At 41.8% G+C, this 26752-nt stretch overlaps 1 protein-coding gene across 2 annotated transcripts in view; it reads left to right on the top strand.

Annotated features, from left to right (window-relative positions):
- The first annotated feature begins 1481 nt into the window (after positions 1-1481).
- The window catches only part of LOC122542256 (BTB/POZ domain-containing protein KCTD5-like), a 28365-nt gene continuing 3094 nt past the window's right edge, over positions 1482-26752 (top strand). The window contains exons 1-6 of one of the 2 annotated variants that reach the window (XM_043679804.1): positions 1482-1689; positions 9753-9861; positions 18899-18990; positions 23160-23255; positions 23927-24052; positions 24977-25043. In XM_043679804.1, the coding sequence (XP_043535739.1) occupies positions 1540-1689; positions 9753-9861; positions 18899-18990; positions 23160-23255; positions 23927-24052; positions 24977-25021 (618 nt within the window). In that variant the 5' untranslated portion in view covers positions 1482-1539 and the 3' untranslated portion in view covers positions 25022-25043. The remainder of the gene's footprint in view (positions 1690-9752; positions 9862-18898; positions 18991-23159; positions 23256-23926; positions 24053-24976; positions 25044-26752) is intronic. The other variant, XM_043679805.1, reaches the window with a different exon arrangement.

Below are 26752 nucleotides of genomic sequence, written 5' to 3'. Positions count from 1 at the left end.
GCTGAGGGCACTAAGCTTTATTTACTGCTCTCCACCTATCCTGCCACTTTTCATCTGTGCTTGTATACACCCAGGATCCTCTGCTCCTGTAGCCCCAAAACTGCATCATCTTTCTGCATTGAACTCACCTGCTACCTATCTGCCTACTGCACCAAATTGTCCATACCCTTTTGAAGTTCTACACTGTCATTTCTTAGTTACAGCTCTCCCAAATGTTGTGTCATCTGCAAACTTTGCAATTATCTTTTGCATGCTAAGATCTAGATCATTAATCTATATCAAGAATAGCAAGGGTCCTAATACTGATAACTAGGGGACATTATTATTAACATTCTTCCACACTACCAGTATCCTAATCTATTAAAGTCCCCCTTTATAACTACTGTGTAATTTGGCAGCCTAGAGACTGCATGGAGCAAGGACATTATATGCATTTTGTTTTGTTCCCTAGCTCTAGCCAAGTTGAACCCTTTGAGGTATCCTTCCTCTAACACTGCAATGCATTCCTTCACCACCAGCACCACCTTTCCTTTCCTTTGTTTTCTGCTGTTTCTTAAATATTTCTGTGTCAAAATTTCTGCCCCAGTCAGACCGTTCCTTGAGTTTAGATCAGAGTGGTGTTGGAAAAGCACAGCAGTTCAGGCAGCATCCGAGGAGCAGGAAAATCGACATTTCGGTCAAAAGCCCTTCCTCAGGGCTGATGAAGGACTTTTGCCCGAAACGTCGATTTTCCTGCTCCTCGGATGCTGCCTGACCTGCTGTGCTTTTCTAGCACCACTCTGATCTAAATTCTGGTTTCCAGCATCTGCAGTCCTCACTTTTGCCTCGACCTTTCCTTGAGCTAACTCTGTTATTACTGCAATATCATATTTCCTTCTTATTCCCTAATCTTATTGACTGTACACTAACTATTGACAATTAGTTAGAATGCATTCCTGAAGAAGGGCTTATGCCCGAAACATCGATTCTCCTGCTCCTTGGATACTGCCTGACCTGCTGCGCTTTTCCAGCAACACATTTTCAGCTCTGATCTCCAGCATCTGCAGTCCTCACTTTTTCCTGGAAGAATTTTCCACCTTAACCCTGCTTTAAATTTTATCACTTTCTTTCTCGCTCTTTTTTTTAACAGTCCATTACTAAGAAAGGCTTTTAAATGTTACGACTAAAGCTTGCTCTATTATTAGCACAAAGCCCCATTCTACAGAGCCGGAACCTATCCTCCTTTTAGACTACAACTCCCAGCTCGCTTTTCGGCGGCTGACTACAACTGCACAATGCAGCGCGGGGCCGAGCCGAGTGCGCGCTTGCACAGTACTGTAGAGGGGCGCGCCTGCGCGTTGTGGTGGTGGGCTGTGTTCGGTTCACGCCTGCGCGTTGTGGTGGTGGTGGGCTGAGTTCGTTTCACGCCTGCGCGTTGTGGTGGTGGTGGGCTGGGTTCGGTTCACGCCTGCGCGTTGTGGTGGCGGTGGGCTGGGTTCGGTTCACGCCTGCGCGTTGCCGGGGTAGTGGGGAGGAGGTGGAGGCTGATGGCAGCTGAAGATGGCGGCGGGGAAAGAGCCGAATAATAAGTGGGTTCGGCTCAATGTCGGGGGCACTCACTTTCTGACCACTCGGCAGACCTTGTGCCGTGAGGAGAAGTCGTTCCTATACCGCCTGTGCCAGGAGGAGGGGGAGCTGCTGTCGGACCGAGTGAGTGACCTGGGTTCAGGAGGCGGGGTGTGTAGGCCCGGGGTACCTTGGCCAGCTCGAGAGAGGGGGGGGTTGAATTCCTCACCCTCATATAGATGGCCCGCAGGCTCTCAGTGAACAATAGGGCCCTCAGAGCAGAGATCCGGACGTTGGTTCAGTGTTGAAACCTGGAAGTCAAAGTAAAAACAACTGGCATAATTGCATTTACATAGCACCTTTCACGATAGGGGTTTGCCAAAGCGTTTCAGTCAGTTTAGCACTTTCTTGAAGTTCAGCCACTCTTGTTTATGAATGCAATGCACTTTTTTGCACAACCGGCTCCCACAAATAGCAGTGGGATAATGAATGGCGGTCTTGTTTCTGTTTTGAAGAAGTCTCATTGGGCTCAAGCTTAATTCTTGTTTTTGTCTCCCCAGATGCTGCTAGACCTGCTGAGTTTCTTCTAGCACTGGATCTTTATTTTGAATTTCTAGTATCCAACGTTCCTTGCTTTATTTATTTAAATTATATTAGTTATTGGCCAGGATTCTACAGAGACTTTATCTGCCCTTTGAAATGCGACTCGTGATTATTTTGTGTCATATCCAGAGTTTTGGTTTAATTTCTTATCCAACAGATGGCAATTGACAGCATAGTGCTCCCTTGGTCATGCAGTAGATGAGAAGCTTTGATTTCTGATTCTTCAGGCCAGGCGTGGGACTTGAACCTATTAGCTTCTGACTCAGATCTGAGAGCTTAAGTTGACATTATAAGTGAAGAGTACATTAGGATTAAGAGCAAATACTGAAAATGAAACACTCTGCAAGTAGGTAGCATTTGTGGAATGAGCAACCATTAATATCTCAGGTTGATGACTTTGCTAGAACCTGAAAATGTTCAAGATATAATCATTAAGTACAAAGGATGTAGGTGGATGACAGTGGCTGATAATGGGTTTTAAGGTGGGGGAAGTTAAGTGATGAAAGGGAGAATGGTGCAAGGCGATACTGGTGGCAATGAAACAAGTAAGGAAACAAACACCAAGTTCAGTGGAGGTATGGATTTTTACTGAAGGAATTGAGGGTGGGGGTGAGAGTGTGTAAGGTGATGTGGGGTGAAAGTGGGTGAGATAGAATGGAAAATCTGGTCCCAATGTATCTGAGAATGTGATGGGGCACAGGATAACCCCCAGGACAATGTATAGTTAACTGTTTCTCTATCCACTGATGCTGTCTGTCCTCTGTTATAAACCAGTGTCCTTTATTTCACATACTAATTGACCAATAGTAACACAGGATAGGGAGTTAGAAGTGGCTGTAGCCAGGGTAAGATCATTTAATTTGGTCAGTGTAATCACAAAGTCCGCTAACTGAGTTGGGCTCCCTCAGCAGCAGTGACCGTATTGCAGGACCAGTATAATAACAATTGAACATTGTTAATGTTGCTAATGGAGTCAGATCTTTGAAGCAGTCAATGAGCAAAAGAATCAATACAAACATAGTAGATAAATACTCTTCTAGTCAGTCAGGAAAGGCTGCACCCATTAGATCAAGACAATATGCAATGTCATCCTGAAGGTAAATTAGAAGATGATAATGAAATACAATCCATGTCAAAAGGAAATAAAACCAAGTTATTGTAAGCACACACCTATTCCGTCACTATTTGTAAAGAGAGAAAAATAGGTTGTGGCATTTTGTGTGCAGTCTTTCTTTAGAACGGGTGTAGGACCAAAGTTTAAAGTCCCATTCAGGGGTCCCTTAGCATGCACAATGCAACACCTTAAAATAGCCGCCAAGATTTTGATCTCAAAATTTTTGATAGGACTTGTGAACATGCAACTTTGATCTTAATCTGAACCTCAATCTCACCTGTTTAAATTCGGCAATTCCTGGAGAAAGTCATTGTAACTGAGTTCCTGGTGTGGGCTATTTGCCTGAAATATTCTATGATTTGTAATAGGAAGTATAGGAGATGGTGGTGGCATTGCAGTCATATCTCTGGACTGTTAATCCAGAATCCCAGCTCAATGTTCTGGGGGGCGTGAGTTCGAATCATACTGCGGTGGATGGTGAATTTGACTCTAAAAAATTAGTCTAAAGTTGGTCACCAAACCTTTTCCTATTGTCATAAAAAAAATTAGGTTCCTTAATATCCTTTAGGGAAGGAAATCTGCCAACTTACCTGGTCTAGCCTACACGTGACTTCAAAAACTTGTTTTTGACTCTTAACTGCCCTCTAGACGATTAGGGATGGAAAATTAGGAATAGGGGCTTAGCCAGCGATGCCCACATCTTATGAATAGGAAAAGTAGTTTGATTTGAATGTGTCCAACAAGTTTTGGATCCTTGTGTAATTGAGGTGAACCAGGACTTGGCTGCACATTTGTTTAATAGGTAGCTGAGAAGTTGTACATTTAGTCAAGGAAACTGGCAATGACCTTTTGCAAGAGCTGACAAAATCTGAGGCCAGCAACTGAGCACAGCAGGTCAGGCAGCACCCGAGGAGTAGGAAAATCGACATTCCAGGTAAAAGATCTTCATCAGGCTTTTGCCCGAAACGTTGATTCTCCTGCTTCTCGGATGCCGCCTGACCTGCTGTGCTTTTCCAGCACCACACTCTCAACTCTAATCTCCAACATCTGCAATCCTCACTAATTCTAGTCAATTAGCTTAGTTGGCTGGATGGCAATTTTGTGATACAGAGTGGTGTCAATAGCACGGGTTAAATTCCTCCACCTTGTGAGACTACCATGAAGGACTCTCGTTCTGAATCTGTCCCCTCGCCTGAGGTTAAACCACCATCAGTTACCCCTCCCTGATGAGTGACCAGCCCTATGGTGTAGTAAAACGATGACAATGTTACCTATACAAAGGCTTTTAAATGGAATTAAGATTACTCGAAAAATTAATGCTATGGAAGCTAGAAATTGAAAATTTTCAGCAGACCTGGCAGCAGCTGAGGAAAAGGAAAAACTCAGTTAATGTTTCAGGTCTGTCACCTTCCCGAATCAAGACTTTTATTATAGTGTGGATGAACAGCTGTGACTTATAGGGATCCTGCAAAGCTAAGGCAATCTTTATTGATAGCCTGGAACTCATAGATGTCTTCTTTGTGGGCATTTTAGATTGTGGATACCAATCGGCTGGTAAGGAATTGCACCATTTGCCCAGGTTGAGATTTTCTAAAACTGAAGTTGACAGATTTCTGTTGGCCAAGGGTATTCAGAGTTATGGAACACAGTCAATGGACCTAAGGTACAAATCAGTCATGATCTCATTGAATAGTGTAGCCGACTTAAGAGCTTGTTCTGTTTATCTGCCGCCACCTCTTACACTGGCATAACTTGTTGGAGAGCGACTAAGCTCAGGGACTCTGGGGTTATTTTCTTCATCTTTCCGTTCCTAGCTTGGGAATATGCAGTCTCTCCTGCTGCCCAGTGAAAGAACCGTAATTCTAAGAATCCATTGTCATCTTATAATTTGACCTATCAAACTTTGCTTTCTTTACCTGGTTTCCTTGATAGTGAAATTTTTGAAAAGTTTACCTTTCTTTACTACTGTCTCTTTTTGCTGCTTTGTATGTGTCTATGGATGGCTGAAAAAATGCCTCATTGCTAATGTGTTGAAAAGTGTCAGTGATCTAAGCTATATTTAGATTTGTAATATGGGCAACTTGCTCGCGATGCCAGTGTGATGATCAGTACCTCAGCCCATCTGCGGTTGAATCTCTCATCCATGTCTTTGCTAGCACCAGACACAATTCCATTCCTCTACTGCTGGCCTCCTACCTCCCAATCTCCATAAATTTCACTTAATCTGGAGCTCTGCTATCTGCTTCAAGCCTTGTTAAGCCATCACCCTGTGCTGTAAAACCAGTGTTTGCTGTTTTGGGTGGGCAGTGAGGCATGGTGGTGAGGTTAGGGATCGGTGAACACAGGTAGAGGGCACAACCTGGTTGGTCACTAGAGGAATGAATCCGGATGTCAGTTGGAAGGGAAGGTCGGTCAGAGGATTGAAAGGGAGGGGGAGGGGCTGGAAAAGGAGTTGGGGTTGGGGAGGGAGATTATTTGAAATTGGAGAAATCATTGATGAGTCCTACGAGCTGTAGGATGCCCAGGTGGAAGATGAAGTGTTGTTCCTCCAATTAGTGGTGTGATTTGCTGTGGCAATGGAGGAGGCCGAAGATGGTCATGTCGTGGAATTGAATTGGGTGGTGACTGGGAGGTCAGGATGGTCCCTGCCTGGCTGAGATGCTTGGTGAAATGTGCCCTGAGTTTATGTTTGGTCTCGCCGATGTAGTGAAGACCACATTGGAAGCACCGGATACAGTAAGCGGGTTTGGAGGAGAGGCAGGTGAACCTCTGTCTCACCTGGAAGGACTGTTTGGAGCCTTGGATAGGGGTAAGGGGATGGGGGTGGTGTGCCGGCAGGTTTTGCATCTTTTACGGTTGCAGGAGAAGGTACCTGCGGATTGGGGCGGGGGGAGGTATTGGTGTGGGGACAGTGGTGCAAATCAAGGATTGGCAAACGAGCGGTCCTTGCGAGGGGGTGGGGAGGGAAGATGTTCTTGGTCATGGGGTCTAATTGGTGTTGGCGGAAGTGTTTAATGATGATATGTTGGATGCAGGGACTGGTGGGGTGGTAGCTGAGAGGAGGACCCTATTTTATTGATTTTGGAGGGGGGTGGTTTAGAGCATGGAGTGGGGAATGGAGGAGTTGCAGTGGAGGGCTGTCTGGATGATGAAGGAGGGAGAAAGCACATCCAAAATAGGTGGACGTCTGGGATGCTTGGGAGTGGAATGTCTCCTCGTTCGAGCAGATGTGACAGAGGCAGAGGAATTGGGAAAACAGGATGGAGTTCTTGCAGGATACTGGGTGGGATAAGGTGTCATCCAGGTAGTTATGGGTGTCTGTGCATTTATTGTAAATGTCCGCCTGGATACTGTCACCAGAGATGGAAATGGAGAGGTCAAGAAAGGGGAGGGAGGTGTCTGAGATAGACCAAGTGAATTTAAGGGCAGGATGGAAGTTGTGGGCGAAGTTTGTTATGGACTAGGCCAGACCACACTCAACATTCTTAAGCCGGCAGCCCAGACCATAACTTTGCTATTTGTTTCGGTAAGTGTACAGTGAAGTTTACCTGGAGTAAGTTAGCTAGGTTGACTACCAGGTTTTAAAACAGACAAAAAAATTATTCAAATTTTGAATGAAAAGTAAATAACAGAATACCCACAGAACTCAGTTTATCCAAACCAGACTTAATTATGCTGTTCTGAAAATACACAACAGTCCCAATAAACAATCCCTGTTAAATAGAGTAAAAATGAAACCGGGGCTTACAGATTGAAGTTAGAAGGGCAGAATGAGAGAGAGAGACATTCCAGTGTTTTCTTCACACACCACTGCTGAACTGAACTAAGGTTCTGAACTGCACAGTTGGGGAGCTGGCCACGCCCCTTGACAATACAGGTTACTTCTAAAACATAAAAGCTTTGGCCAGAAGACCCACTTGGGAAGGCAATAGATGGATGCAGGTGGGGAGTAATTGCAATAGGTTGGTGGAAAGGGTGTAGTGGATAGGTGGGAAGGAAGATGGGTGGGTAGGACAGGTCACGGGAGTGGTGCCAAGCTGAAGGGTTGGATATGAGGAGAGGGGAGATTTAGAAATTGGTGAAGTTGATATTGATGGTTGAAGGGTCCCAAGTCGGAAGATGAGGTGTTCTTCACTGGTTGTCAGGTGGCTTTGATTTGATGGTGGAGGAGGCCCAGGACTTGCATATCCTTGCAGGAGTGGGAGGGGGAATTGGCAACAGGGCGGTGGGGTTGTTTGGTGTGTGTGTCCCAGAGATGTTCCCTGAAAAGCTCCGCAAGTTGGCATCCTGTCATCTCAGTGTAGAGGAGACCACCTCAAGAGCAATGGACACAGTAGGTGAGGTGGGTGGATCTGCAGGCAAATCTCTGCTGGATGTGAAAAGATCTTTTGGGGCCTTGGATGGAAGTGAGGGGGAACGGTGTGGCACAGGTTTTACACCTTTTGTGGCAGCAAGGTAAGCAGTTGGGTGTGAAGGGTGGGTTAGTGGGAGACATGGACCTAACAAGGGAGTCACAGAGGGAATGGTCTCTGCAGAACACAGATAGGGTTTGGAAGGGAAATATATCTCTAGTGGTGGAGTCTGATTGTGAGTGGTGGAAGTGGCAGAGGATAATGCGCTGTATCCAGAGATTAGTGGGATGGAAGGTGAAGGCTGGAAGGTTCGGTCCTTGTTGCAGTTGGAGGGGTGGGTCCAGAGATTAGTAGGTCCTGGTCCTCCTCCACTGCCAAATCAAAGCCACCTGACAACTGAAGGAAGAACCCCTCATTATCCGCCTTGAGACCCTTCAACCAAGTGGCGTCAACATTGACTTCACTAGTTTCCAAATCTCCCCTCTCACCACATTATCCCAGATCCAAGCCTCCAACTCTGCAACGCCCTCTAAACCTGTTCTACCTATCTTCCTTCCCGCATATACACTCCACCCTCCCAATCAACCTATCACTATTACCCCCCACCTGCAGCCACCTATTACCTTCCCAGCTACTTTCCCCCAGCATCACTCCTATTTATCTCTCAGCACCCTTCCTTCTCTTCATTCCTGATGAAAGCCTTATGCTCAAAACAACTCTCCTGCTCCTTGGATGCTGCCTGACCTGCTGTGCTTTTCCCGTGCCATGCTTTTCCACTCTGACTCTCCAGCATCTGCAGTCTTCACTTTCTCCTAGTTCCTCAGACCAGTGGTGATACTCACAATGCAACCTGTCCTGAAACAGTCATTCCCAGAGGAAGCATTTGGACCATATTCAGTATAAAGATGGATGGATGGATGTAGGTAGCTTGAAAAAATATGGCTGAGGAAAGTTTGGATCTTCTAACCAGGAGACCTGGAAAAAAAATGAAATTGTATGAATTGTATAAATGGATTTTTTTTGAATTCAGTAAATTTTAATTTAGTGTGCTTAAATCAATATCAGACTCTGTGGAGGTAATTTTTTCTGCCACCTGAGCTAGTTTTGAAGGTGGGATGGTAAGAACAGTCTCTGACTTGGCAGCTTTACAATAGCGAGATGAAGGGAGAGTGTAGTTTTCAACCTCTTAAATGTTATTTGTGTAAGAATTCGATCCTTTGTGAAAAAAAATCAACTTTCGAAACCTGACTTCTTCACAAGTATAGGTTATCATTATTTCTTTCTGTCTAATATTTTGTCAATAGGACTGTTGAGAAATTAATTCCTTGAAGGGTTTCTCAGATTGATCCCATATTTATCTCAGGGTAAAAATAATGACTGCAGATGCTGGAAACCAGATTCTGGATTAGAGTGGTGCTGGAAAAGCACAGCAGTTCAGGCAGCATCCGAGGAGCAGGAAAATCGACGTTTCGAGCAAAAGCCCTCGGATGCTGCCTGAACTGCTGTGCTTTTCCAGCACCACTCTAATCCAGAACCCATATTTATCTAAGCCATGTCTCCATATAACATTTAGGCATGGGCTGTACAGTAAAATCTTGCTGGTTGTATTGTTATATTTTTATTTTCAGATAAAACCTTACAGTGCAGGAGTACCCATCCGCTTGTTCCGGCTTTTTTGCAAGAGCAGTCCAATTTTTTGTACGACTTTCTGCTTTTTCTAGATTATAGAATTTTATATAGCTATTTACATAAGAGTGAATGTACTGCTTTACAATTCGACGCGTATGTTACAAAAAAATCAGCTGTATTATGGAATTTCAGAGGTTTTCAGAATCTTTGGTGTTTTTTTTATTCATTGCTACATCTGTATCATGCAAGGCATAATACACAACGTTATGTGCTACCTTATCTTTTTTAGTTATTGATATCAGTAAATATGTTTGATAGCAGCACTGTGCTCCTTGTTGGGGGACCATCTGCTACACAAGCTTTTGTGCTTGTGCAGCCAAGATAACGTCAGTTCAAGGAATTGGGCAAGATCATGCCCTTACAATCTGCCAAGGCAGGTTGATGTGCTTCCCCATCCCAAGTGAACAGTGTCTTCAAAGAATAGTAAATCAGTGACTTTGCCCCCTCAGGATGAGACAGGAGCGTACCTAATTGATCGGGATCCCACGTACTTCGGGCCAATACTGAACTATCTCCGACATGGCAAACTTGTCATCAACAAGGAACTGGCAGAAGAAGGTAAGGTGGTTTGTCAATCTTGAATACTGAAGAACAAGAAGGGACTCTTTAAGTCTGTATTTATTGCAATCATTCAGTATTCTAACCCTGGGTACCCATTTTGACTCCATACCATTTTATGTCCTGGCTGGCAATGGTCTATTGTTCTTAGAATAAAATTGTTAATTGAGATTGCTCCCACTGCTGGTGTATTCTGCGCTTTGTGTCAAGAGCCGTTTCTTAACTTCTATCTAGAGTGTCACCTGTTTCTCACTTTAAGGTTATTTCGCTTGTCTTGTATTTCCCCACCAGCGGAATAAAGTTGTCATCTCCCTATTTTTCAATTCCTTTCCAAATCCTAAAAATAACAAACTACCCATGTATATTTATATTTCAGCAAACTAAAGCTTAGACTATGTCATCTCCCCTCTTGAGTAGTCTTTGGAGTCTTGATGATATTCTGGTGAATTTGAGCTGTATTGTTTTTAAGGCCTGTGTATCCTTTCTAAGATACAGTGCCCAAAACTGTACACAGTATTCCCAAATCTGGTCTAACAGCGGAATTGTAAAGTTTCAGCAGAACTTCCTCTTTGTTATATTCTGACCTGTTTTGATCTAAAAGCCATGCACCATAGGCCACTTTTTTTTAAACAGAAATTTGTATATATGTTCCTATATCACTCTTTGGGTCTCTGCTGTTTTCCCTTTTCACGGTTTTAAAATTATCCTTGGATCTATCCCTTTTTATGATTCCAAGTGAAAGATTTCATAATTTTCAGTACTAAAGTCCTTCTGCAGATGTTTTTTTATTTGCCACACTGGGCCAAATAGTAAAGCAAATAACTTTGAAGATTTGCTTGGTTCCAGGTCCTGATTCTTCTAAACAAACTCATGATTAATTTACCAGCACCCTTAAGGTGGGTCAGTTACATGTGACATAAAACAATTTTAGATCTTTTGATCATGATGAAGGAATGCTCTTGTATTAAACAGTGACTCTTTCTTAAATCTCAAATTATTGATGAGAAGGGTTCATGAACCTCTACCTCAACGTGTCCTTGCACCTCTTGGTAAAAGGTTCAACATTAGCATAAGATTAATACTCAACAGCAAGTGAAGTTCACTTAAATGTTTTGCCGCACTGTTCTTAAGTGGAAAAGCATTTGAGTGTAAAATTTTCACCCAAAGAATATGATTTTGAGGAGTACATTCCAGGTTAGAACATAGTAACAGAATTGAAGAAACAATTACTTATCTTTCCAGGAACAATACGGATATGACCAGAAAATGGATTTAAAAGCTTACTGGATCAGGTGTTTTTTCTCCAGGGGTGAAATATTTTGAGTCTATTTGTAAAATATTTCCCTGGACATCATTCATTTGTGGCTTTCTTCAACAGCATATCAAGAAAATGAAAAATTATGACAATGTAAAAAGGAAGAAACACTTGAGGGATCATTTATTGTCTGAGATTAAAAATATTCTTCGTGTTTGCTCAAATAATTTGATATCCTGTTGTTACTGAGAGCCAGGAGAAGCCATCTTGAATACTTAGTGATTTCTCCCAGGCGCCTTCCATTCTGCCAGATTGGTTAAAGAGTAATTCAATACTTTTGAATATTGCCAGTTTCTTAGTTTATTTTCTGGATAAGATTGAGGTCATTCAAAACTCTGCTGCCAGGTCCTGGACTGTTTACTAACTGACATTGGCTTCCTTCTCTGGTAATGGCATAACTTTAAAATTTTTAATGTCCATTTCAAATCCCTCTATGGCCTTTCCCCTATGTCTGCTATGTTCTGCAGTCTACAAGCCAATAGGACCAATGTGTTTCAGAAATTCTAGCCTTGTGTGCATCCCCAACTTTCATCACTTCTCTGTTGAGGAGTTGCATTCTGCTGCCTTGACCCTCAGGCTTAGGGATTCCAAAGCCTTCTCTTTATCCCTGCATCCTTTTGAAACTAACTCCTTTAAAATATATCTTCTTTACTCGCCTTTTGGCCATGTAATCCGATTGTTTCTTTATTCATTGATGGAATGTGAATATTACCGCCAAGGCACATATATGTTGTCCATCTCTAGTTGGCCTTGAGAATGAGATGATGAGCCACCTTCTTGGATCACTGTAGTCCATCTGGTGTAGGTACATTGGAAATAAGACATGACAAGTGACTGAGGTGTCAGTGGGTTGCTACTTTAGGGCTTTAAGCTCCCACTAACAATGACCGAGCACCACAGATATCTCAACGCCCCAAGGGCATTTTCACAACCCAGCAATACCAAAGCCACAAAGAGCAGGTCAGACAGAAAGGCACCAGCAAGGACATGCTCCAGGAACAGGACAATGGAAGCACCTCACCACTTCAGAGGAGACATTAACACCTTCCTGTGAAGAGGAATGGAACCATCGATACTGTCAGGATGTTGCATTGTGTGAAGGAACAGAACATTCATCCGATATTTGTTTTCCAGTTAGCATCCTTCCAACTAGCTTACTCCATTTCCAGATACATTGTAGTTTCCTATTTCTTAATCAGTGTCATTGTGCAAAATTATTATAAAACTGGTCTCATCCTCAGCTCTGGGAAGACAAATCTGATCTACCTGTACAGACTGTCAGCTCTGTGTCAGCCTAGTCTGGTTCTCTTCCAGCGATATCGCTTGTAATAAACTCTTTGTCAGTTTCATTTCAAGCTGTATTTTGTGATCTCTAAAATATTGGGCAAATTTCTCCGACAGTTTATAAATATGTTAAGAACAAAAGGGTAACTAGGGAGAGAATAAGACCCTCAAAAGATCAACAAAGCAGCTTATGTGTGGAACTGCAGGAGGTGGTGGAGATACTAAATGGGTATTTTGCATCAGTATTTACCATGGAGACAGATATCGAAGGTATAGAAAGTGGGGAAATAGATGACAGCTTGAAAAAATTCTGTTACAGAGGTGGTGGTGCTGGGTCCCACTCTTTAAGAAAGATAGTAGGGAAAAGGCAGGGAGCTATGGGCCAGTGAGCCTGACATTGGTAGTGGGCAAGTTGTTGGAGGAATCCTGAGGGACATGATTTACATGTATTTGGATATGCAAGGACTGATTAGTGATAGTCAGCATGACTTTATGTGTAGGAACTCATGTCTCATGAAGTTGAATTGATGTTTTTGAAGAAATAACAAAGAGGATTAATGAGGGCAGAGAGGTAGATGTGATGTATATGGACTCCAGTAAGGCATACAACAAGGTTTTTCATGGTAGACTGGTTAGAAAAGTTAAATCACATGGAATATAGGGAGAATGAGCCATTTGGATACAGAACTGGCTCAAAGGTAGAAGACAGAGGGTGGTGGAGGGTTGCTTTTCAGATTGGAGGCCTATGCAGTGCCACAAGGATCCACTGCTTTTCATCATTTACATAAATGAGTTGAATGTGAACATAGGACGTGCAGTTAGTAAGTTTGGAGATGTGACCAAAATTGGAGGTGTAATGGATAACAAAGGTTATCTCAGATTACAACAGGATCTTGATCAGATGGGCCGAGGAATGGCAGATGGAGTTTAATTTAAATAAATGTGAGGTGCTGCATTTTGGAAAGGCAAATCAGGGCAAGGCCTTTACACTTAATGGTGAGGTCCTGAGCAGTGTTGATGAATAAAGAGACCTTGGAGTGCAGGTTCATAGCTCCTTGAAACTGCAGTCGCAGGTAGATAGGATAGTGAAGAAGGCATTTGGTGCGCTTTATTGGTCGGTGCATTGAGTATAGAAGTTGGGAGATCATGTTGCGGCTGTACAGGACATTGGTTGTGCCACTTTTGGAATATTGTCTGCAATTCTGGTCTCTCTGCTTATAGGATGGCTGTTGTAAAACTTGAAAGGGTTCAGAAAAGATTAACAAGGAGGTTGCTAGGTTTGGAGGGTTTGATCTATCAGGAGAGGCTGAGTAGGCTGGGCTATTTACCCTGGAGCATTGGAGGCTGAGGAGTGACCTTTTTGAGGTTTATAAAATCATGAGGGGCATGGATAGGGTAAATGCACAAGGTCTTTTCCCTGGCATGGGGGAATCCAAAACTAGAGGGCATAGGTTTAGGTTGAGAAGGGAAAGATATAAAAGGAACCTAAGGGGAAACATTTTCATGCAGTGGATGGTGTGTGAATGAAACGAGCTACCAGAGGAAGTGGTGGAGGCCTGTACAATTACACCATTTAAAAGGCATCTGAATGGATGTATGAATAGGAAGAGTTTGGAGGGATATGCGGCAAGTGCTGGCAAATGAGACTAGATTAATTTAGGATATCTGGTTGGCATGGGCGAGTTGGACCGAAGGGTCTGTTTTATTAGGAAGGCCCAGTGACAGTGAAGGAATGCTATTATGGAATTAAATCAGGATATTGTGAGACAGTGAGGTGCTGGTCTTCCCAGTTTCTCCTGCCCTTATCCTCCTTGTGGTAGAGGTCACAGATTTGGAAGAAGCTGTCAAGAAGCCATTGCAAATTGCTTCATTGAATCTTATTGATGCTGCATGCTGCTGCCAGTAGATGAAAATTGGTTTGTTTATGATGGTGAATGGACTGGCTTTCAGGTTGTTTTGTTATAGAAGTTGAGCCTCTGAAGCTTTGTTGGAGATGCACTCATTTTGGCATATGGGGGAGTATTTAATTACACTCCAGACTTGAGCCCTGTAAACAAATGGTGGACAGACCTTGGGGATTTAGAAGATGAGTTACTTGCAGATTTCCCAGCCTCTAACCTGCTTTATAGCAACACTATTTATGTTTCTGGTCAGTTGCATTCTCCAGGATGTTGGTGCATTCTTTTGTCGCCTGTGCCAAATGTTGTTTGATCACATTGTTGTGAAGTTTCTTGGGAAATGTTACTGTTAATTATTGGTAGAGATTTGGGAAAAAAGTCTGGGATTTTCTCCAAGTTCTCATTTAACAAAGGCACTGCAATCAAGTTTTTTGGGACGTAAAATACAATGAATAATGATTCTGGGTATTGAGGGTTTAAAGTTGTGAAGAAAGATCGTTGAGATTGGCCTTGTTCATCCATATGCTATTACAACACAAGGAGTTTGTTGGTGGCTGCCCCTTTTTTTTGGAACAATCCAAAGCTTGTCCCAGTGCTTTATTCTCTCGCTATGACTTGTATCATCATCGTTTACAAGTATTCATCACATTTACCCTTTAAAGTTGCAACAGTTTCTAATTCAAAACGACTTATGGCAAATTATCCTACATTCCAAGAACTCTCTGAAAATAAATCTCTTGCATCTTACTGCTTGGTATTATTATGATGACACATGAAGTTTTATCGTTTGAGAACTTAAGTTCTAAGCTGGAGAAAATTTTTAAAAAGTTTTTAGTTTTGTGAAGATCTGGCCCATTTTTGAAGTTGTTTTCAATAGTGAGTCGAAAACAGAATTTACAAGAAGTCATGAAATTTCAGCTAAATGACCAGTAAGCCACTTGAGATCATTGCTCATATGTTTGCTGACTGAAGTCTAATGACTTCCAGAGTGAGAGAGGGGGAGAGGGCTTAATCAGAAGCAGTTTCATACAGAGAGATGAGGTCCGTAATATCAGATTTATTGAAATTGGGTGTCTACGAGCAGTCAGATTAGAGGAAAGTCCCAAATGATTTAGAAGTTAGTGAGAAGAAAGCAACAGATATCTTACCCTGAAGCATTGGAGGCTGAGGAGTGACCTTATAGAGGTTTATAAAATCATGAGGGGCATGGATAGGGTAAATAGACAAGGTCTTTTCCCTGGGGTGGGGGAGTCCAGCACTAGAGGTCATAGGTTTAGTTTGAGAAGGAAAGGATATAAAAGGGACTTAAGGGGCAACATTTTCATGTAGTGGATGGGGTGTGAATGAAATGAGCTGTCAGAGGAGACTGGAGATATGAGTTCAGGGAACCAGTATTAAGTAGTAATTGAGTTGAGTTAGCATTGTCTCTCCCCTGAGACAATTACAACATTAATAACATGAACTGAATGTGTAAGAATTTTTTGAAAAGAAAACTGATTATAGCTTCCCAGCTGAGCAAGATGCTTTAACATGGAAGTAAGAGTTATTCTTCATTGAGTTTTTCAGCAGATTATTTTTCTTTCTAATGTTTGTAATGGGATGTTTGTGAACAATGTTTTGTTAGAAGTACATTGGTAGCCTCTTGTGAATTTTTTTTAAAAATCAACTTGTTTGGACTTGTTGTGGCATACCTGTGGAACAGTTGGAACTTGAACCCAGACTTCTGGTCCAGAGATAGATGTTAGACCACAGAGATTAAAAGGTAGTTATACAGAGCCCAACCATATACTTTTCCGGTCAGTGTTTCATTCCACCTTGCACTTAGCAAAACGCCCAGCACACTGATTCCCCATATTTATAACTCATTCTCACTCAATTATTCCTTAATTAACATAACTGTCATCTGTTCTTTTGTTCCATTTAGTCTTGGGCATCATGCCAGACCTTACTAGATCATAACAGTAAAAAAAAATCAAAGAGCTGCATATGTTGGAAACCTGAAACAAAAATAAATAGCTGGAGAAGCACAGTCAACATTTCAGATCCAGTTCTGAAGAAAAGTCACTGGTCACAAAACATTGGCTCTGCTTTTTCTCAACAAATCCCATCAGATCTGCTGAGTTTCTTCAGTGATTTCTGTTTTTGTTGTGGATGATAGTAAGGTCCTAGGGAGTGTTGCTGAACAAAGAGACCTTGGACTGCAGGTTCATAGCTCCTTGAAAGTGGAGTCACAGGTGGATTGGATGGTGAAGAAGGCGTTTGGTATATTTTACTTTATTGGTCAGAGTATTGAGTCCAGGAGTTGGGAGGTCATGTTGCGGCTGTACAGGAGATTGGTTAGGCCACTGTTGCAATATTGTGTGCAATTCTGGTCTCGCTATTGGAAAGATGTTGTGGAACTTGAAAGGGTTCAGAAAAGATTTACAAGGACGTTACAAGGGTTATAGGATTTGAGCTATATGGAGAGGTTGAATAGGCTGGGGTTGTTTTCCCTGGAGCATCGAGGCTGATGGGTGACCTTATAGAAGTTTATAAAAACATGAGTGGCATGGATAGGATAAATAGAGAAAGCCTTTTCCCTGGGATGGGTGAGTCCAGAACTAGAGGGCGTAGGTTTAAGGTGAGAGGGGAAAGATATAAAAGAGACCTAAGGGGCAACTTTTTCGCAGAGAGTACCTGTATGGAATGAGTTGTCAGAAGAAGTGGTGGAGACTAGTACAATTGTAACATTTAAAAGGCATCTGGGTGGGTATATGAATAGGAAGGGTTTGGAGGGATATGGGCCGGTTGCTGGCAGGTGGGAGTAGATTGGGTTGGGATATCTGGTCATTACGGACGGGTTGGACCGAAAAGTCTATTTCTGTGCTGTACATCTCTGACTCTATGTTCAGTGGCTGACCTTCACTGTAAATAAAAATTAAACATTTATGCTATCAAAATAGTTTCCACTCTGAAATCTGAATTGTCCAGTTTTACTATCAGCTGTGATGATAACTTTAAGTATTGATCTTTCTGACACTCATTTCAGAGGAAATAGTCTTTCCTTCAAAATTACATCAAAACCCTGCACAACTTTTTAAAAAAATTATTAAATCTCTTCTCTCCACCATTTCCACATCCTATGTTGGTAATTCATTCCTCTCATGTGTTCTCCCAATTCTGGCTCATTTATTCTGGTGAATGTACATCATGGTATTAATCACCTTTCTTCAGGAGAAGGACAGATCCAGCTGAGGTTTTCAAGATTGAGGCAACTGTGCAGCAAATGGTTAACTATGGGGCAGGAGTTAATTGTCAAAGTGCAAAGTCTAAAGTAGAAAGTCATGAACAGCATTATGGATTAAGAGTACTGAAGTACTCATCAGGTCAGGCTTCATCCATGCAGCAAGAACCTCAGTGGCAGAATGGTCATTGACTAAAACTTTGGCTCTTTTTCTGTTTCTATGGGATTAACTATTTTCAGCACTTGCTCTTCTTCAATTTCAGATTTCCACCATCCACTTTTACTTTTGTAATTGAGTTTTGGAACAAATACCAGGAAAAACCAATGAAAATAGGTGGCATACTTCATTTCAAGAGACTAATTAGTTTCAAGGGTGTCTTCCTAGAGGCAGAAAGAGAGAAGAAATTGAGTTTTTCTTTTCTCTCCCCATTCTGGTTGTATTTCTTCCTCAAACAATTCTCTTGTCTTAATTCCTGGTGTTGCATATAAAGTTAGTAGATGGGCTAAGTGTGGTTTTTATTTGTATTTATGCAGAGTAGGGGACCAGTTTGATTGAATCTTTCATACTGCTATTTTATGTACCCACTTACCTGTCTGTTATGTCCTTGGATTTACAAAGTTGACCCACTTCGGCATCTAGACAGGAACCATTTTGCATCTGCAAAGAGGGTCATGATTGCTTGTAAATGTGGAACCAGAATTAGAAACAGTTATGGGGAATTGGATAATATTCATTTGAGCTTGGCACTGTGTTTTGTGTTAACAGAAAGCCCAAATACTTTAATTCTCTAACAACGAGTTCAGTAGAACCATTGCTCAGAGTGGCTAGATACAGATCACTTCTATGTGGAATAATCAAATTAGTGTGGGAAGAAGGTATAATAGGTTGTGGAGATAGGAGTGAATGAAACTGAATGGGAGGAATATCTTGTAGAGCATAAGTCATAACATTAACCAGTCAGGCTGAATGGTCTGTTTCTATAATTTCAATGTAATTTTACTGTACTTTTTGGTATTCTGTTATTTTCCTATAACCCAGTTGCAGAAATCAATGCTTTTCATTGTGCCAGTAAAAGGAAAAGAGCAGTCAGATGACTATCCATCATATATAAGCTCAGCCTGAAGGTTATTTGACCGTGGGGAGTGCCCTCAATGACTTCAGTTGTCCATTCTTAATGTGCAAACATATACTTTTGAGCAGGGCTCTCTGTGGTTAGATTCTGGTGGTCTTGTATATCATTTATAACTCTGCCAAGGTGACAATGAATGCTGGCACTTGTGCAATGTCATAGTGATTGTAATATTTCTCTGTTGCAGGGGTTCTAGAAGAAGCAGAGTTTTACAACATAACACCTCTCATTAAGTTAGTGAAAGAGAAGATCAAGGAACGAGACTGTAAACCCACACAGGTAAGGATAGGTGCACTGTATGATGGGGTTGAAGCAAAAAAATGAAATATTTCATTCTATTTCCATCAATTAATTTTTAATTTTCTCCCAAGTTAGTGTTTTTTAATTCATTCGTGGGGTGGGCGTTGCCAGCTTGGCAGTATTTGCCTATCCCTAGTTGTCCTTAATGTGGTAATGAGTTGCTACCTTGTACCACTGCAGCCTATTTGACCCAGTGAAACTGAAGGAACAGTAATATAATTCCAAGTCAGAATGGTGGTTGGCATAAAAGGGAATTTTCTGGTGGTAGTTTTCCCATGTATCTGCTGCCCTTGTCCTTTGAGATGACAGTGGGAGTAGGTTTGGAAAGTGCTGTTAGAGGAGTCTTGGTGAATTTCTGCGTTGCATCTTGCACCTGGGACGCAGTGTTGCTACTGCGTGTCAGTGATGGAAAGAGTGAATGTGTGAGGATGTTTTTTCAATCAAATGGGCTACTTTGTCTTGGATGGTTTAAACCCTCTTGAGTGTTGTTGGATCTGAAGAAGAGCTTACGCCCGAAACGTCGATTCTCCTGCTCCTCGGGTGCTGCCTGGCCTGCTGCGCTTTTCCAGCACCACACTTGTCAGCTCTGTTGTTGGAGCTGCCTATATCCAGGAAAGTGGTCAGGTTTCTGTCACAATTCTGATTTGTGCCTTTTAGATGGTGGATGGGCTTTGGGGAGTCAGGAGATGAGTTATTCACTGCAGGATTCCTAGCCTCTGACCTGCTGTTATTGCCATGGTATTTATATTGTCGTGGAGAAAATGTAGAGAATCACCAGGAGACGCTCAGAATTTTTCAAGAAGTAGGTCTTTTATTTGCAAACAAAAAACTGTGACACTGGGAAAGCAAATTCTCGAATGCCCCTGAACCTCAGGGTCCGTGGATTTTTATATCTTTTTTTTTAAATCATGTTTCTGTTAGCTTATCAGCATGTCCAACTATATTAGTCAAAGTGCCTCACTCTAGCTACACAATAAACCAGTGATGTTAGTTCCCATTATCTCTTTAGTTGTACATTCTACTTAATGTTATTCTAATGTCACGGTTAGATGTTTATTATCACCCTCTGCTACAGTGATCTTCCATTCCAGACTAACCTGTCATGATAGATATTTAACTATTCAATCTATTACAATGGTCTCCTGTCTCAAAATGACTCTTCTAACTGTTGATTAGATATCTTAATGTCATGTCCCAAATATTTATGGTCCCAATCCTGTCATAATGATACTTAACAGAAAAACTAGCTCTACTAACTGTTATTTCATCACGCCATAGTGACCTTTCAGCCATAACCTTACTCTGCTAATTGGTGTAAGAGCATTCCACTGTTCTTATCCCATCCTGCCTTCCACAGACCACAGATTGCCAATGGTCTTCATTCTTTAACCCTTCCTATGCTTTTATGCTCTTTATTTTCCATAATATTCTCTTTATTAGCTAATTCAGTTAAGTTTGTGGTCAGTGGTAACCCCCAGGATGTGGGTAGTGAGGGTAGTTCAATGATGGTGATGCCTGAATGTAAAGGGGACTATCAGTGGTTAGATATTTTCTCATTGGAAATGATCATTTGCTGGCAGTTGTCTTGTGTGAATGTTACCTGCTATTTATCAGCCCAGACCTGGATATTGTTCAAATCTTGCTACTTTTGAATGTAGACTGCTTTAGAATCCTTACATTGTGGAAAAAGGCCATTGGGTCCACGGTGATCCTCTGAAGAACATCCCACCCAGACCTCCTACCCTATCCCACAACTCTGCATTTCCCTGATGTGACTAGGTTGGCAATTACGGTGAGGATATAAGAAATTTCAAAGTACAATCCCAATCCCCGCCAGGTTTTCCAAGCCATGCCACAGTTGTAATCAATGTTAGCACCACTTGGGAAATAGGGAGGAACAATGAACCTGATCTGCGCAGTGGGTGGCAACTGGAGCACTGGAGGAAGTCTCCGTAGACACGGGGAGAATGTGCAAACTCCACACAGTGGCCCAAGGGTGGAATCAAACCCGGGTCCCTGCTGCTTTGAGGCAACAGGGCTAACCACTGAGCCAATGTGCTGCCCTTAAGTCCAACAGAGTTGCCTGCTGCCTTCTCAAAAGGCCATTCCTCAAATGTGAGCCTTTGAGCTGAGTGTCCTATGATGCATTTCAGAGGGCAGTTAAGGATCACCTGCATTACTGTAGGGTTGCAGTCACATGTAAGTCAAATCAGGTATGGATAGCATATTTTCTTCCATAAAGGACATTAGTGAACCAGATGGGTTTCCACGACAATTGGTAATGGTTCTCATGGCTGTTATTAATGCACTAAATTTATTAATTATGTTTAAATTCTGCCAGTTGCTAAAGTTGGGATTTGATCCCATGCCCCAGAGCATGAGCCTGGGCCTTTGGATTCCTAGGCCAGTGTCACTACCACCATGCCAATATTCCCCAGTCCTTTTGTCAGTAGCAGGAACTCCTCTACCTTTCATTGTTCCTCCCTATTTCCCAAGTGGTGCTAACATTGATTACAACTGTGGCATGGCTTGGAAAACCTGGCGGGGATTGGGATTGTACTTTGAAATTTCTTATATCCTCACCGTAATTGCCAACCTAGTCACATCAGGGTAGCTCAGACTCTGGACACTTAAACAAGTAATGTGACAGGCAGTTGATGGTGGTAACATCAAGGGTTAAAGTAGACACAGCGACATTTGATTTTTTTAAAATAAAACTGTGGTGAGTCAGCAGGATTTACATGCTTAATCTGTTGTTATTAAATTCCTCTGCCTGCTATTTTAAAGGAGGAGTTGAAAGTTTGAATAAAAATTTTAATAAACCTATGCCATTCATCGAGTGCATGTTGTAATGTTTGGCTTCTAATGCCAACCCACAGCTGACATGAGCGCTCTAAATAAATGTTGTACTTCTGACAGCAGTCATTAGCTATTTGACCACATCTTAAATTTTTAATAAATGGCTATATCTTTTTCACTTATCACATATCGAATGTGAAAATGAAACGTATCAGCTAGAGCTAATCCTCCAAATTCCCCAGTGCAGCTGGTGGGACTTAAATTCAGCTAATAAATCTGGTATTGAAAACCAGTCTTGATAACGGTGACCATTAAACTATCAACAATTGTTATAAAAACCCATCCAGTTCACTGCTGCCCTTTAGGAAAGGAAATATGCCATCCTTGCCACGTCTGACCTGTGTTTCACTCCCGATCCATAGTGATGTGGTTGACTCTTGACTACCCTATTAAATGGCCTAGCAAGCCACTCAGTTAAAGGACAGACAGGCGCATGTGACAAAAGCTGAGAAATTTCAGGTAAATTTAGCATTTAAATACTTCTATCCAGTTGAAACATGGATTCATTATGGTAGCAGAAAGAGTTACATTTCTTGATTGTTGTGAAAACTCGTTTATTGGGACATGGTATTTTACATATCGATAGTGCAGCTAAACTCTGAATTAGAAAGTGAAGTTGACAGAACCTTGATTGAGATTTTCTCGAACTTCCGATTTACACCATAGCTCCCTCAGTACCTGTCCTTATCTAGCTATCTGATAAGTCTGTGTCCCATGTGATTATTCATCAATAATCTGAAAAAATTTTTTTAATTCAAAGGTTGCCTTCTCCTTTAAAATGTGTGTAAAATTGAACTGTGGATAGTGACTAAAATCTGGTTACTTGGATTTAAATTATATATTACTTCAGCATTTTGCACTGCAAGCTGGTTTCATCTCTTGAAATTGAATAAACGTACTTATGAGAAATGAGTGATATAAATAAATTACTGAGATACTGGGGAATTCTTGGTGGGATACATATTCTATGAAAAGGATGCTTTTTTCAATTAAGTCAGTCGTTTAATTGCTTTGTTAATAGCCCATCTCCCTGTAAGTGCTGTCTTACAAGAATGATTTCCTATTAAACAGAGGGAAACTGCTCCTTTAGAGCCCACACAGGAGTTTAGACACTTGATCAGCAAATTCATTGTGCTTTTTGTAAAACAGGCAACCGAGGCAGCAGTGTTATAACGTGGGTTTATTATAATTGTAAAATGACCACATTAGTGTGAACCAGATAAGGTATATTGCTGCATGTGGGGTTTAAATGGAGGAGGCTAATTACAATGTGATCTCCATTTCTGCAGCTTCCTACAAAACATGTTTACCGGGTACTTCAATGTCAGGAGGAAGAGCTGACCCAGATGGTTTCCACTATGTCTGATGGCTGGAAGTTTGAACAGGTAAGGCTGTTCTGCAGCTTTGTCACGCATGCTTGATAATGGGTTGTAATAACTTAAAAGTGCTGTACTTCAATATCCCCTCCTTCTGTTCCTGCCCAAAGCAGAGGTAGTACTGTGAAATTTTGGTGGCTGGGTGGTTGGTGGAATTCACTTCTAGTGATAATGCCGTAAGGATTACCATTAATGATCAGAGTAGAGTGGATAGGAGAAAAGGGATCAAAGAGATTTTGCATCAAGTCTGGTAACTAGTGTTAACTCCAGTTGTTTGAGTTCAGGGTATGCATGGAAGCATAGTTAGGCCAATAATCCAGTATATACTCCAGCTATATCATGGAGGTATAGCACCTTAATCTTTCCATGTGTGATCCTCTTTAGCTGCATTCCCTTCAGTGTGCTCTGTGTGTATCTTCCCTTTGCTGTACATTCCTGCTGTCTGAAATTTCTTTCCCCTAAGCTCCTCTTCAGTACCTATCCTTAATCTTAGTCAGTTCATCCACTTCTCTATGGAAATGCTCCTTGAAACCCAGCTCTTTGACCAAAGCTTTTAACTATGTCTTGTTACCTGCATCTCTTTGGTTCAGTGTCCATTTTCTTGAAGCCCCTCTTTGAGTCGTACAGGATTTCCTATACATCAAGGATTTCTGCTTAAATGTCCATTGTTGTTCTTACAGTTGGTCAGCATTGGATCATCGTACAACTACGGGAATGAAGACCAGGCAGAGTTTCTGTGTGTTGTTTCCAAGGAGCTGCATAATACCACCAATGGGATAAGCTGTGAACCAAGCAGGAAAGCTAAGGTAAGGAGAGAGGCTAGGGAGAAATTCAGGCAAGGCAGCTAGGCAATGTATGGTGAGGTGCAACCATTTTAGACTGGTTGGTGTGCAGTTAATTCGCTGCAGCTAACATGTAGCTGTAGTCTAATATAATGATGGTCTGGACCATCTTTTATACATGGTGATGATTTATGATCTGATTTTGAAGTTGCTTAGTTGCTTTCTCAGGGCTGCTTAGTGCTACCGGGTGGAGACCCATGCGTGAGTGTCAAAGAGGAAAATATTGCAAGGCATTTTTGTCTGTCTGCCAGTGACCCTCTGAGTTAGTGCTGACTGACGGTGTCAAGTCCTGGATTCCAGGGACTGCTAGTTCACTTTTTGATCTTGACACTCTGTCCCAAGTTGTCACCACAGGACTGCATGCTATTATAGAGTATGAGACAAATCTAATAAACTTAGTAAATATTCAAATTTAAGGAGTATTTTAAGGTAATAAAACCTTTTTTCCAAAATGCAGTATGAGTATAGGAATGGAACATGGAGTTAATGTAGGAGCTTAGACACAATCTTACTGATTTGGTGGAACAGGCTCGCAGGTTGTATGGGCTAATCCTGCTCCTGTTTCTAATGTTCCTCCTTGTGAATGAAGGGTATATCTTCTCTTTATTTAAACCAGTTCCCAGTAGCTGGAACTGCTCTAGCCCATATAATTTCCAGTGCTGCATGTGAAATCATGGCAGCTGTCTGTTGAATCTGGCCTCCAGTGCATCATTCATTTAATCCGACAGAGTGTCTGTGAACTACTGAGCTATTTGGTAAATTGTGCATGTTCTGATTTAAAACTGCAGAATGTTTTACAAGTATCAAAATGATTGTTTCTTAATCTTCAGCCACTTTTCTTTTCTGTTTAACATTTGACCCCTTGTGCATGCTGCATGCTGGATAAAGGGCGAGGACGAGGAAGCTGATTGTGATATGAATGACGGGGAATAAAATGTAACTCACGTACATGGTGGTGAGAACTGGTAGTGACTTAGAATGAGTTGGTGGTGGGCCCATTTCAGCATTCATTCTTGTGTTGTAAATTATTATAGAAATAAGTAATCTTCAAAAAGAAACCTGGTCTAACCTGAGTGAGCAAGTAATCCTTTATTGGTGTGTGTGCACCACTTAGAGTCCTGTGTGAGAGTTATGTTACTTGTCAGTGTGTGTTACTTGCATGGTGCTTCTCTGTATGTATGTATGCATGCAAGTGAACCCTTGGACAGCTCCAATGCTTCTTTCTTGTGCAGTTCAATGGAATATCTGTGCTTAATTTCACTTTTACCTCTACAGCTGTGTTTGTGGTCACCTTCACATGCTGCACTTTGATATTAACTGTTTCCAAATGCGCAATACTTCTCCATCACTTGTGACCTCTGTTTCATCTGTGTTATCCTTCAGTTAAAATGGGCTGTGGGCATCACTGGCAAGTCTAGTATTTATTGATATCCATAATTGCTTTTCAACTCTGTGGTTCACTTGGCCATTTCAGCAGATAAGTAAGAGTCAACCACATTGCATGGATCTGGAGTAGGCTAGATAGGGTAAAGACAGCAGATTTCATTCCCTTAGGGACATTGCTGATGCAGATGAGTTTTTACAACAAATGACGATGCCTTCGTGGTCACCATTGCTGAGACTAGCTTTCAATTCCAGATGTAATAATTAACTTTAAACTTCTTCAGCTACCAGAATGTAATTTAGACTTTTGCCCCCATAGCATTAGCCGGAACCTCTGGATTGCTATTCTCGTGACATTGCCATTGTGCGATCAATTCCCTTCAAAAAAAAGCTAGTTCTCTACTTAAACATTGGGAAGTTTTCAGTTATCTCCCTCATCCCCTATCACAAGCTCTGTGATTCCTGTTACCAGTTCTATCTGACCATTGTGTCATTTGGAAATAGACTGTTCACAATTTTTCTAATCCCAAATGGAGCTTCCAATCCAATATATGCCTGTTAGAAAGACCATTAACTTAGCAAGTTTTGAGCTTCATTCGGAGGCTTATTGAAGATGTTACCTAGTATGGTGACGCAACGTCTGAAAATGAACCTTCCAGCTCAGCGAGCAACACTTCATCCAAGACCATTAACTTTGTTATTCCTGTCTCAGCCACTTATCACTGAAATCCTTGTCAAATATTATTACCTGCAGACTCAACTATTCAAATGTGTTGCAGATTAGCCTTTCATTCTTTATCCTTCATCAGCTTCAGTTTATCAGAAACACAACTGTTTGCATTCTGTCCTGTAATAAGCTCTGCTCATTCGTGAGGCTTGTCCCTTATCCTTGTCCATAGTGCCTCCAATTTAAAATCTGTCATCCTAGTGTTTGTCATTATGTGGCCTCACCTTTTCCTAAATTTGTAGCTTTCGCCAGTTCTCCCTTGTTTGGAGAAAGTGAGGATTGCAGATGGTGGAGATCAGAGCTGAAAAATGTGTTGCTGGAAAAGCGCAGCAGATCAGGCAGCATCCAAGGAGCAGGAGAATCGACGTTTCCTGAAGAAGGGCTTATGCCCGATACGTCGATTCCCTTGTTTGGAGGTTTGCATGTACACTCACTTTCAAACCTCCTCCTATTGGCTTGGCAGTAGGAGACAGAGGGTGCAGTTAGAGGGTTGTTTTTCAGACTGGAGACCTAGGACCATTGGTATTCTGCAGGCATTGATGCTAGATCCACTG

The sequence above is a fragment of the Chiloscyllium plagiosum genome, chromosome 39, assembly GCF_004010195.1.
Source record: "Chiloscyllium plagiosum isolate BGI_BamShark_2017 chromosome 39, ASM401019v2, whole genome shotgun sequence".
Taxonomy (NCBI): Eukaryota; Metazoa; Chordata; class Chondrichthyes; order Orectolobiformes; family Hemiscylliidae; genus Chiloscyllium; species Chiloscyllium plagiosum.
Note: the sequence above shows the minus strand (reverse complement) of the source record. Positions and strands in the feature narration are given on the sequence as shown.